Raw genomic sequence first — 12,677 nt, 5'->3', positions numbered from 1 at the left:
TGTGAGTCAGGCATGGGGAAAAAAGAAAAATCACATCTATATTAATGACAGATTCTTCTAGCACAGCAATTTAAGAAGTCCAGTTTCAGAAGGCTATTTTACTGCAGCCAGCAATACTGTACAGCCAAAAATATCTCAATGCATTACGGCAAAGTAACTGGTAATATTCTTATTTCAGCCCATACGCGACTTGATGATAAATCTCTAGTTTCCTTTGGTTTATTATGCAACATTAATTTTTACCTTTACTTCCAGTAAAACTTGCTAGTTTCTGAGATATGATCCCCTTTTTGAAATAAATGTACAAGTCATTTTTGGCATGCCAACGGCCATACCACGTTGAGTACACCACTTCCCGTCCGATCAGCGAAGTTAAGCAACGTTGGGTCTGGTTAGTACTTGGATGGGTGACCGCCTGGGAACACCAGATGCTGTTGGCATCCCTACGTGTCAAGTGGGGTTGGTGGAGGATTAGTGCCCCTCCCTGTAAAACAATTAACTCTAAGCCCTTGGCCACCCCGTCTGGGATACATGGCGTCTGGCAATGAATGAATGAATGATTTTTGGCATTAACCAAACCTGATGCCACATTATCAATCCTAGACCCCAGGCAATTCAGTCCTAACCAAAATAAATCCCAACTTGAACCAAACCATACGTGCTCCCTACGTGTCAGCAAGTGGGTTGGTGGAGTGTTAGTGCCCCTCTCCATAAAACAAATAACTCAAAGTCAAATGGCCACCCCTTACGGGATTGTGGTGTCTGGCAATAGATAGATAGACCTTAGTTATCGGCCTCACATTCCTGAAAAAACAAGAGCATGACTGGGAGAGTGTCTGTTCTGGTACTTTCCCAGAGGCAATAGCAAAACTGAGTACAAGTAGCCAGGCAACAATTTAGCCAGTGATTTATTGAGTAAATGATATGACTTGTTCTGGCTGTCAACTGGCTAGATTAAATATTATTATATCTCCTTTCCAATGGAAGTAATATACAAGGAAAGATGTTGCTACGGGTGAAATATAACTACAGAACACCTGAAAATAACCAGATCCAATATGTACTGAATGGAGAATACCATATTACCCAGTAATCGATTACAAATGGCACGACAGCATATAATTTATTATTATTGTGAAGAATGGCTTAATCATTCAACTTTATTCAAAATGCATTGAAAAATATTGTACTTTAAAGTGGCACAGAGGGACAGACATTGACTATTCTAGTACTAAATTACCCTAGCCATAAGTAAATATCTATTAAAAACCCCTCCACCCACATTTTTGCTTAAAACCAAAAAATTTATACATGAAATACATAAGGTACATACTGAAATATGTTAATTGCCAGCATCCTTGCCCAATGTACCCTACGGTAACTACTGTCAGGTTAAGTTTGGTTCAGTTAGGTTAGGTTAAGTTACCATTCACAATAAGTTGAGTTTGTAGGATAGATTAGGTTAAGTTAACCTGCTGGCAAATGTACACTTATTATAGAATAGCACTAATTTCATCCATAATTGTGTTACTTTCAATAAAATCAATAAGACTTTTCCTTCAAGTATTATACCCACATTAGATTTTAATAAGCATTAACACTTGTGTCACACTATAAAAAAGTGACAACTAAAGAAAAAAATTTATACTAAAAAAAAAAAAAAATAAAAAATAAAAGGGTTTCATATGTAACCACCAATTTGCGGTGGTCTTGTTCACTCATATTAATGAGAGGCTTATGCAGTTTAGTCTAATATTTTACATTCACTCAAAAAAGATCAAGAGTTATATGAATAAACAAAACATAAAGAGGTGTGTGTGGAGTTGTTATTCACCTAAAAGATGTGCTGGTACCCGCCATTACCTTCCCTACAGTAGTCAGGATGGGAGTCGGGATTTATAAAGGGGATCGGCTAATTTTGACAGGCTCCATTATGGTGAAATTATTATAAGAATGGATGTGTTCGGGTGTATTGTTTTACCTCTGTTTACTCTGATCTGGCTATGAAGTATCTGGTAGATGTATGAGTTAAAACAGAAGAAAAAAATGCCATTATGCTCTACTAGTTTTTCGAGAAACTTTATGAATATTCAGCTTCTTGGAGGATAAATTTACGCACATAAACAGTAAAAGAAAAAAAAATACCACGGTACAAAAACGGAAGCTTTTGCTTTACTAAGAGTTTAGCTATTTTTTACTTGTCTTTATTACCTCATTACTACTACTGGGATGGCATGATAAGTTCAATAAAATTGTCTGGTGATGAAAAAAAAAGCGACCTAAAGCTGAGGGGTTTGAGATGTGAAAAAAAAAAACGCTACATATTAAAGAAAAGAAACGTTTTTAAAACAATGAACTTTGTGGATAAACAAATATAATCCATTAAACTCAATCAGCTGATATTATAGTCAGCTGAGATTGACGTTCGCAGGAGCCAGGTGTCATTTGCCATTTTTGATCCAATTTACCGTATTTCCCACATTATAAATAATGTACTTTAAACGGAAAGGGTGGCGCATCAGTCAGTATATTATAACTCTCTTACTACATGTGATTTGAAGCTGAATATCGTGAAAATCTAGGTAGAAAAGGCAGTTCGTATTTTGGGAGACGTCTGCTTAATTAAGCGACGAGTGGCGATAGAAGAAATAGAAGACCGAGGTGAGAGTTTGTTTACTAGTCACGAGGAAGTATATTACCAGTTGTTCCTACCATGGCCTCTCCACTAGGCGAGGAGAACCTTGAAGACGCCCCCATTGAGTTTCAAGGTGCCACGCTCCGCCTTGACCCCTCCTCGACCCAGCCCTCAAGGAGTGTCAGTCCTAATGGTGACTCCACAACGGTCAGGTACTTGTATTTACTTACTTACTTTCTGATTTATTTAGGTTTTTGTTGTTCTTGCTGTGGTCCCAAGTTATCTGAATTGTGAACTCAGTGGGCTACAGGCTGAAGTTGCCATATTCTTGCAGCCCACTCCTCCAAGGCCAGGTACAGTACTGTTCAAGGCAAGTTAGTCGAAACTGCCCAAGGGAATAGATTGTGTAAAAGAGATATTTATAGTAATTTCAGCCTGGACTCAGACTTTGCAAGATGTGATGAGTTCTTTGCTTGTGAGTGTTGTGCAGGGTCAGCTAATAGGCTTTTGGCCCAGCACCACTTACATGGTTGTACCTCCCAGTGATGATTGGTAACCATGTACATCCTACCACATTACAGTTGAATGGAAATCTGTGGGAGCTCCCACTCTTATGATACAAGTTAATGCCAGATAATTTTATTCAGTTGAAAATGACTAAACGAACCTGGGAATTACCCACAACAACTGTAGTAAAGTGCAGAGCGGTATTATAAAAGTAAGTTTCTGAAATACTAATAAGTTTTGTACCCTACCATCATCTTGTCAGACTTCAAGATGAGCGAAATCGGCCAGTGCTTCGCACAGCCATCAGTGATCCCACCACTGATATTGTCACACCACCAACCCCTGACCAGTCCAACAACTTCTATTGTGGCCAAGGTGGGTAACAAACACTTCACTTGCCTTATATATTTCAGAGCCAATGCCTGCTTTTGCAAACTACATTTACAGTATTCCTTATTTTTTTTTTTTTTCTTTACCGGTATTTTTTTGTGTCCAACAGATTCCCCAAGGTCCAGCAGCCCTCTTAAGTACCTCACACTTTCATGTCACCATTTCATCACTAATACCCACCACTGGTTTTGACGACATGGTAGAGCTGTCTCATTTGGGACTGGTATTAATGGGATGTTTTGACGGGTTATGTTTTGTGGATCAGTAAATTGTGTTTTAATGAAAATAAATCATCATACTTTCCCTACCCCACCTTAGAATCAGACCCACATCCTCTTGAGCAGCAGATCACTTCTCTTGCCACCTCTCCACCACCTCCCTGATGTTGATATTCAGTTTTGTTGCCAACTTTTGCAAACCATTCATATTGCATTCTTTGTCATACGGGTGACAGGAGAGCATGTGGGAATACTGGAGAATTCAATCAATAGAATTACAGTACATTCATTCCTGACTTAGTATGCTTTCACATAGCACGTTTTCTTTTGTTATGGTGTTGTGGCTGAAGCTGTGAACCTGGTTGACTGCAGGAAATTGGCCACTTCAACCAAGCAATCCCAGAGATCTTTAGTTAAGGTTATGTTGAAGGATGGCTGTTTTGAGCGTGAGGTGGATGAGGTGAGTATGGTATATGTTGTGGTGTGAGGGGTTTCATAATGGTAAAGTAGTTGCTTTTTTGTGAGTTGTATTTTGTGTTGTGACTGAAGTAGGGATGGGTGATGGCCTCAGTGTAGTCTGGCTGATGTAGTTGTTTCTCCCTCGGATGACCAGTTTCTGTAAGATGAATGTCTGCTGAGGGTTTATTAAGGGTGCTGTTTAAGCTGGAGGTTTTGGAATACTGTAGTGGGTTTGTGTTTGTGTATATGTTTGTGAAGTGCAGTGTTGGGAAGGGAGGGAGGTTTGTGTGTGTGTTTGTGAAGTGCAGTGTTGGGAAGAGAGGGAGGTTTGTGTGTGTGTTTGTGAAGTGCAGTGTTGGGAAGAGGGGGAGGTTTGTGTGTGTGTTTGTGAAGTGCAGTGTTGGGAAGGGAGGGAGGTTTGTGTGTGTGTTTGCGAAGTGTAGTGTTGGGAAGAGAGGGAGGTTTGTGTGTGTGTTTGTGAAGTGTAGTGTTGGGAAGAGAGGGAGGTTTGTGTGTGTGTTTGTGAAGTGCAGTGTTGGGAAGAGAGGGAGGTTTGTGTGTGTGTTTGTGAAGTGTAGTGTTGGGAAGAGAGGGAGGTTTGTGTGTGTGTTTGTGAAGTGTAGTGTTGGGAAGAGAGGGAGGTTTGTGTGTGTGTTTGTGAAGTGCAGTGTTGGGAAGAGAGGGAGGTTTGTGTGTGTGTTTGTGAAGTGTAGTGTTGGGAAGAGAGGGAGGTTTGTGTGTGTGTTTGTGAAGTGCAGTGTTGGGAAGAGAGGGAGGTTTGTGTGTGTGTTTGTGAAGTGCAGTGTTGGGAAGAGAGGGAGGTTTGTGTGTGTGTTTGTGAAGTGTAGTGTTGGGAAGAGAGGGAGGTTTGTGTGTGTGTTTGTGAAGTGTAGTGTTGGGAAGAGGGGGAGGTTTGTATGTGTATTTGTGAAGTGCAGTGTTGGGAAGAGGGGAAGGTTTGTGTGTGTGTTTGTGAAGTGCAGTTTTGGGAAGAGAAGAAGGGATGTTGAAGCATTTTGTGTAGTGTTGGGAAGTTGCTCATTTTTTGTTTCATTGTGGTGGGTGTGGCACAATATAAACTTACATGAGTGGGATGGATCTGAAGCAATGAATCATTTACCGGTATCTACCATATTAATGTGGTCATTGATTGGGAGTGCGTCAGTGTCTTGGTGCAAGTGATCTATCGGGTATGACCATAATTCTGATCTTTGTACGTCTTTTTATTTATTTATTTATTTATTTATTTTTGATAAAGTTTGTGGATGCCATTGTGGAGTCCTAGCTTGGGCTAATTTAAGAAGTAAAGGAACAGATTCCGTATAACATGTCATTGTTCATTATTAACCCATTCATTTTTTGTTTTGCTCTGGCTAACATCAGACTACTTTATTCAGTTTAGGTGACCCACCTAATTGATGGGATTACTGAAGGATACAGACACAGTATATTGGCCCCCTTTAGTTCAAAAAATCACTTCTGAGCTCAGTAAAATTGTCAGCAGATTACATAGTGAAGGGGTTAAATATTCAAGATCTGCAGTGAAGGGTCAGTTTAAACAACTCATACTAGTACTTATCTCAATAAATCATTATTTTTTTCTTATTGTTGAATCTTACAGTCTCTATTCACCAGGCTCTGATGAAGTACTTCATATTTCATTCATGCTATTTTCAGGTGCTTTCATTTAGCTGAGGAGAAAGTTTTCAGAGTGAAGGCGTCACATATAGCCCTCACATTTAGCAGTCCTTAAACTTTTCTGGTAGCACTGTTAAATATATTAACATTTACTTGGCAGTATTGAAATTTGATTATATTTAATTTACTGTTGGTCACCTAATAATAATAATGTTTTCTGAGATTTCCTTACAGATTGCTATGGCACCATAGAGTACCATTTTATTTTGCATACAGATTGTGTGAAGTAAAAATTAATCATTTCAGGGTTGAGTCGGTCATTCTATCAGCAGCCTCCTATTGGGCGAACCCGTCGAGCCTCCTGGCATGCAGACACAGGGCATGAGCCAGGCATAGATGAGTTTTTCTCAGTGAGGGTGGGTGCACTGGAACAGGCTGTGGAGGATTGCCGTCATCTCACCCAGCCAGACACTGATGGACCTATTAAAGGAGCCTGGCTTCTTACAGAGTAAGTTACTTTAAGATCTTAACTTATCAGGTATTGATCACAGCACCCACAGCTGGATCAGATGAAGACTAGATGACTAGGCCCTTTCAAGAGAGAATATTCTGGAGTGGTGTTTGAAGTAGAAAGGTTTATTGCTTAACCAAAAGCTTATATTTCCCCCAGTAAAGAAATGGTGTCAGCACCTGTTAAGAAATTAGATCAGAGTCACAACCACCACCAAGCACTGTCTATTGCAGCATTATCATAAAGGCCAGTCATCTAAATCTTACAATTTTAGCCCTAATCCAGGTCCCATTTTTGCTGTACTGTATTTCAGGATCAACCACTGGGACATAGAGAAGGAGCGTGTGGTGGTATTGTGTGAGATGTCACTGCTGGTGGTTAAATATGACTTTATTGCCCTGCGTTCTGTGGACTTCACACGCATCCACCTCAGTGACCTCAAGAACCTGCAGATTGGGGAGCTGACCTACCCTAGCCATTCACTTGTTCCGTTAGTACCTTGCACTCTCCTTGGCACCTACTGGCTATGTATGCCTGATAATTGTGATACAAACAACTAGCATATTTACAAGCAAGTTGTACAGGGCAAGAAACACAATTTTTTCTCCCTCATGCTCAGAGGAAAGGGGACACTAATAAGGAGAGAGATAACAGCCCTCTTTTACGGGAGCTCACCATTCACTCACTTGATATAGTGCTGCTTTAGGTGTCTGCCCTTTCTTTCCTTCCTTTCTCTTCTGTCATTCTTTCCTTCATTCCTCTTCCTTCTGCCTACGGGTGACTTTACATTCCCTCTTCTGTCTTTCTTTCCTACATTCTTTTTGCCTGTGGGTGACTGTACACTGATTGACAAACCAAATGGTTTCCTGTACACCAGGAAACCATTTACTATGCTGGGTGGTGACCATATAACCACATTTTGGCACCTGGGGGTGTAGTGGGTAATTAAGGTGCTCCAGGCTGATTGAGCCGGTGCAGGGTTATATCCTAGGGGTGGTCGGGGTTAATCGTTCGCGTAATGTCACTTAGGGATGAGTGAGACTGGTTACTTTCATCTTAAATGTCAGGACCAACTTGCCTAGCCCCAGGCTCCTGGGATCCTCATGGGACGACACTGGATTAGATGATGAATGAATGAAGAATGAATGTGTGTGTGTGTGTGTGTGTGCGCTCGTGCGCACGTGCACGCATTTGCAGTTATCGACATGTTAATATTATCATCATATTAACCTATCATCATTAACTGTTTATATCTCCCCTGATTCATGGGAAGAATGCCTCTCAGATTAACCTTTTCACCTCAGTGATAAATATTGGTTTTGTTTGCTTTTACTCCTACAGAAAGTTTTTTGTGGTGAGAAAGACCTCTTTTATTGAAGAAGTTAATGAAGACTTTGTCTAACCCTTCTTGTATTTAAAAAAAAAAAAAAAAAACTAAATGGAATAAAATCATCTGGAGATAAGAGAAATAGAAGATCATACCAGTACTCATCCTTTGACTGAAGGGGATAAGAATCACTGCACTGCTTAGTTGGATGTAGATGAACTGCTTAAATTTAGCTTAATTTACATTATACTTAGATATTCCTCATCTAAAGGAGTTTAATTGTTATGCTCCAGATGAAATAACACTATCTCTTCACATAAAGTTGCCTTTTGTCAGTTATAAAGTTGTTTTGAAATTGAGATTTTTTTTCTTTACTGCTCAGTCATGAACCAGAAGAATTATTAACAACGTTATTTCAAACACAAGTTAGGAACAAAATTTTTGCCCTTGAAGATTTTTACCAATTCATCTAACGTAGCTCATCAGCTAAAGTAGATGGGAATTTAGAAAAAGCTTCAATTACAGTAACATTTTACCTCACACATAGTAGACACAAAGTGAGGTTTGACTGCAGTGGTGTATCTACAGGAGGATTAGTGGCATCGCAGGTGGTGTTGTGACAGTGATCCGCAGCTGCCTTCTTAGCCGGTTACAGAGCACCCTGGCCACCATTAGTTCTAAGGCAACTGGCTCCACACCTGACAAGTTTAAGGAGACACAGTCAGCTATGCCAAACCAGTTCTCATTATCAGCAGTCAGCTTTGAACCAAGGTACAGTTTATATTGGAACATAGTTAAAACCAAATATTTAGAGGTGGAATGTACCGTTACTCATCATGGGATAATACCAGTAATGTATTAATGAAATATAAAAATGCATAAAGCCATGATTGCTGAAGTTGATCATTTGCATAGTATAAATCTCTCCACAGTATAACACACTAACCATTAATATCATGCAAGCAAATGATGATAATGATTATGGTTTGTTTGCCAGGTCAAGAAATATGCAAGGATTTCGTGTCACTTGGAATAATGGTCATCAGATATCCTTTGCCCAGAAGTGGAACCCATGGAGCAGGGACATTCCATACACAACATTTACCTCACATCCTTTGTACTGGTATACAGGTGGGTTTATCATAACTGTATCTAGAACACTGCAATAATTTGTAAAGATACGGGGTTGACTGTAATTAGCACTCCAATAAAGACTCACTTGGCTGTATCTTATGTGTTGAGGGGATGGCTCAGTCTGTTTGTATGGGCCAGGGGGTGGCAGTTGTAGTAGGAAGCGAATAAATGATGCAGTACATTACCAATAATACTGACTAAGCTGTCCTCACAACACACAAGAAATCACCCAGCTGATTGGAAGTGGAGCATTATACAGTATATGGGCCACCCCATGTAAGTGAAAGAAATACTTAACTGTCAGGACTGCACCTTGGGCCCCTGTGCTCCTGTTCATATTGGGCAATTTGGGATTGGATGCTGATGCTGATGAAAGAATGTCCTCTGCTACAGATTATTTTATGCTAACTCAATCCTTCTCCCAGTTTGCCCTCCAAAATCCCCATCACCACATAACCCATGATCCCAATATTATTACCTGTACTGTAAAGTTCTTGGCAATTACATTAAAATTTCTTCAGTTGGTGTATTTTCTGCCATCACTGGCCTCAATACTGACAAGGCATAATGGGCCAGATGGGGTTCCTCCTGTTGTCCTCAAGAACTGGGCTTCTGTTCTTACACCTGCCTAGGCAAACTCTTTTGTCGTTGTCTGTCAACTTGCACCTTTCCTTCTTGCTGGAAGTTTGGTCTCATTCAGCCTGTCCCAAAGAAGGGTGACCATTCCCAGCCCTCTAACTATTGCCCAACTGCTTTAACATCCTGTATTTCAAAAGTTTTACAGTCTATACTTAACAAAAAGCTTTAATGCATCTTTCCTATCACAACCTTCTTTCTGATCGTCAGTATGGGTTCCTTCAGGGATGCTCCACTGGCAATCTTCTAACCTACCTCTCAGAGTCCTGGTCATCCTCCTTTCGGGACTTTGGGGAAAGCTTTGCCATTGCACTTGACATCTCAAAGGCTTTTGATCGAGTCTGTCTTAAATCTTTAATTTCCAAACTGCCCTCTTACGGTTTCTATCCTTCTATCTGTGCCTTCATCTCTAACTTCGTTTCTGGTCGTTCTGTAGCTGCTGTTGTAGATGGCCACCTTTCTTCTGCTAGAGCTGTCAGTAGTGGTGTCCTCAGGGCTCTGTCCTATCACCAGCTCTCTTCCTTTTATTCATCAATGACCCTCTAAGCTGTACATCTAACCCTATCCACTCAAACATTGATGATTCCACTCTTCACCTTTCCTTTCGCGTCCCGCAGTGTCCATCTCAGCAGTTGCTTCAACAAACAAGGGATGAGGTTGTGGCACACCTATTGTCTGACTTGGCTCGTATCTCTTACCGGGGTAAAAATAGCCTTGTTGTTTTTAATGCATTAAAAATCAGTTTTTACATCTGTCAGCCTGACAAAATCTTCCACAGAAGTACCCTCTGATTTTTAACAATGTGCAGGTCAATCTTGCATCATCTTTAAACATACTTGGGGTTTCATTCTCTAGGAATTAATCTTGGGAAGAACATATTATCTCTCGTAAAATCTGTTTCCAAGAGATTGGGTGTGCTAAACTGACTCCATACCTTCATTACCCCTGTGCAGTTGTTGACTTTATACATGGGTTTTATTTGCCCCTGTGTAGAGTACAGCTCTTATGTGTGGGTGGCTTCCCACACATACACAGCTCTTCTCAACAAGGTGGAGTCAGAGGCTTTTTGTCTCACTAACTCTCTTCCTCTTACTGGCTCGTCTCTTTGCCGCACTGTTACATCTTTATCTCTTTTCAGTCACTGCTTCAGTGGTCACTGCTCCTCTGAACTGTCTGCCTGCATCCCTCCACCACCACGGTGGGCATGTAGCACCTGTCTAGCAACCAACTCTCATCCCTTTTCTGTCCAACTCTCTAATGCAAGAGTTAACCGCTACTCCAAGTTGTTCATGTATGCGACAGGTCATCTCTGAAACTGTCTCCTAATGTCTGTTTTTCCAGCTGCCAGCGATCTCCAGTCTTTCAGATGCAGTATGTCCAGGCATCTTGAAATGAATGGATCTTGAATTTCGCTCTCTATTATCATGTTTTTGTTTTTTCTTGGAGGGAGCAATTTCCGGGCCCCTGGCCTTTGGTTCCTTCATTCTTGCATTAAAAAAATAAATCCTGTACTGTATTAGCATAGGTCCCCAGTTTTGATAATGAGTAGAAGAATAGTGTAGGTTTTTAGATGAACAAGCTGGCCGGCACAAGGGCAGACAACTATATGGACAAACAGATGCAGAAAGTGAGATGTTCAGAATAGCTTGACAGTGCTGCCTCACACAAGCACAAAACACTACTTTTCACAGTATGTGGATAGTTCAGCATGTATGTAATGCAAATAGTTACAGCCTGTGATTAATTTCATTACAGGTTGTGAAAACACCATTTATGATGCAAAGACATTATCTAAGGAACTAAAAGATGCAATAGAGAAAGTGGAGAAGCAGTCAGCCTCCACCACCACCTGCAGTGTGTGCCAAGGTCCCATTGTCATTGAAAACTATGTTGGCATTGCTTCACTTCTTCATAATGCTACTGAGCTGGGCTTCTTCAAGCTTCGAGGAAGAGTAAGCTTTTGAGAAGATACAGTAGTTGGTGTGTTCAACTGTACCTCCATAACTCATATACACTGTCAGAATATCATTCTTGTGAAAACTATACAGTATAACTTGGATATTCTGTGTTCACATGTTTCCTTGTAGAGTAGAACATATATAGTAGGTTATCAGATGGAGGATTTGTCCTGCTATAAATAGTGTTTTGCACTTTAACCTTTTATTAACAAGATAATACTGTAATATATCCAGGACAGAATACCTTTCTCTGCACCAAGCCAAAGATATGGATCACCGTGTGAACAGTGATGAGCTAAGTGTTCGATGTGTTCCAAGAGTTAAGGTCAGTATATGGCCACACTTCCTATTAGAGTACAGAATAAAGACAGTATACTCAGGATTTTAGATAAGTTTTATTTTTCTTCTCATTTACTCCTTTACTTGATAATGTATTTATTTTTGTAATCATACAGTCACCATACCAAATGTTTAACTTAGGAGAGTCACCTATACCCTTTTAATCTAATTTTGCCCAGATTTTCATTCTTGTGCAGCATTTTTATTCAGTGACAGGTTGAGGCAATACTGACTCCACATCCTTTCCACAACTTTTCTTCGTATCATATTCTTGTGCTAATCTCTTATAACAACTCAGCATTCAACATGGAGAGATGGCAATTTCAGGCCCTGTTAGAAATGAAGAGTACAGTATAGTAGAAAGGAAGTTAAGGAAGATTATATCTAATCCTTCCAGTTCAGACATCCATTGCTAAGTTGAATAAAATTGTCTGGCCATAACAAAAGTAACTCCTCACCCTGCCCTTGGGTGGGAAAGGAGGTCCAGTTGATGATGATGATGATTGGGGATTCATCTAGATGTGCACGTAGCCAATGGAAGCTCTCGCGTGGGCCATAGTTTCTTCTGGACTCCTTTTAATCTCACCTGGCCTAATATTGTCATCTCTTCCCCTTGAATGCCGAGTTGCAGCAAAAGATTAACATTAGAATATGATGCTAGTGATGAAGAAGTGCTGTGGAAAGGATGTGGAGCCACAGTATTGTCCTTTTCTGCCTCCATGAAAAGAGCTGTAAAAGGGCAAAATGGGCCAAGTTAGAGTGGAAATAGTATAACTTCCAATTCTATCTTTGGCTGGAGAGAACACACAGTTAGGATTCCAAATAGAATAAAAACCTGTTGTCTAGCATTAAGATGGTATTTCCAAGCTTTGTTTGACAGCACAAGTAACAGTTTGCAGTGACACTTATGCTTGTGCAGTGTAAA

General features: G+C 40.4%; 1 protein-coding gene and 1 non-coding gene across 2 annotated transcripts; both read left to right on the top strand.

The window, feature by feature from the left end:
* Positions 1–321: 321 nt before the first annotated feature.
* On the top strand, positions 322–440 carry LOC145416355 (5S ribosomal RNA). The gene has a single exon (XR_013900247.1). It is a non-coding gene; the product is annotated as a 5S ribosomal RNA (ribosomal RNA).
* Positions 441–2,433: 1,993 nt separating this feature from the next.
* On the top strand, positions 2,434–11,788 carry LOC145416288 (tumor protein p63-regulated gene 1-like protein). The gene is made up of 7 exons (XM_080285286.1): positions 2,434–2,847; positions 3,405–3,517; positions 6,154–6,355; positions 6,672–6,848; positions 8,274–8,456; positions 8,683–8,816; positions 11,211–11,788. The coding sequence occupies exons 1-7, from the start codon at positions 2,714–2,716 to the stop codon at positions 11,417–11,419; spliced, it is 1,152 nt and encodes a 383-aa protein (XP_080141412.1). The 5' UTR covers positions 2,434–2,713; the 3' UTR covers positions 11,420–11,788.
* Positions 11,789–12,677: the final 889 nt, after the last annotated feature.

The sequence above is a fragment of the Coenobita brevimanus genome, chromosome 105 (assembly GCF_032717465.1).
Source record: "Coenobita brevimanus isolate Jiangsu-jjx chromosome 105, ASM3271746v2, whole genome shotgun sequence".
In the NCBI taxonomy this organism is placed as follows: Eukaryota; Metazoa; Arthropoda; class Malacostraca; order Decapoda; family Coenobitidae; genus Coenobita; species Coenobita brevimanus.
Note: the sequence above shows the minus strand (reverse complement) of the source record. Positions and strands in the feature narration are given on the sequence as shown.

Bases quoted from the DNA above. Each gene is read 5' to 3' on its own strand.
- LOC145416288 (XM_080285286.1), top strand. From the start codon at position 2,714: ATGGCCTCTCCACTAGGCGAGGAGAACCTTGAAGACGCCCCCATTGAG. The intron at 2,848-3,404 runs GTACTTGTATTT...TCATCTTGTCAG, and splicing joins GGTGACTCCACAACGGTCAG to ACTTCAAGATGAGCGAAATC. The intron at 8,457-8,682 runs GTACAGTTTATA...TTTGTTTGCCAG, and splicing joins GCAGTCAGCTTTGAACCAAG to GTCAAGAAATATGCAAGGAT.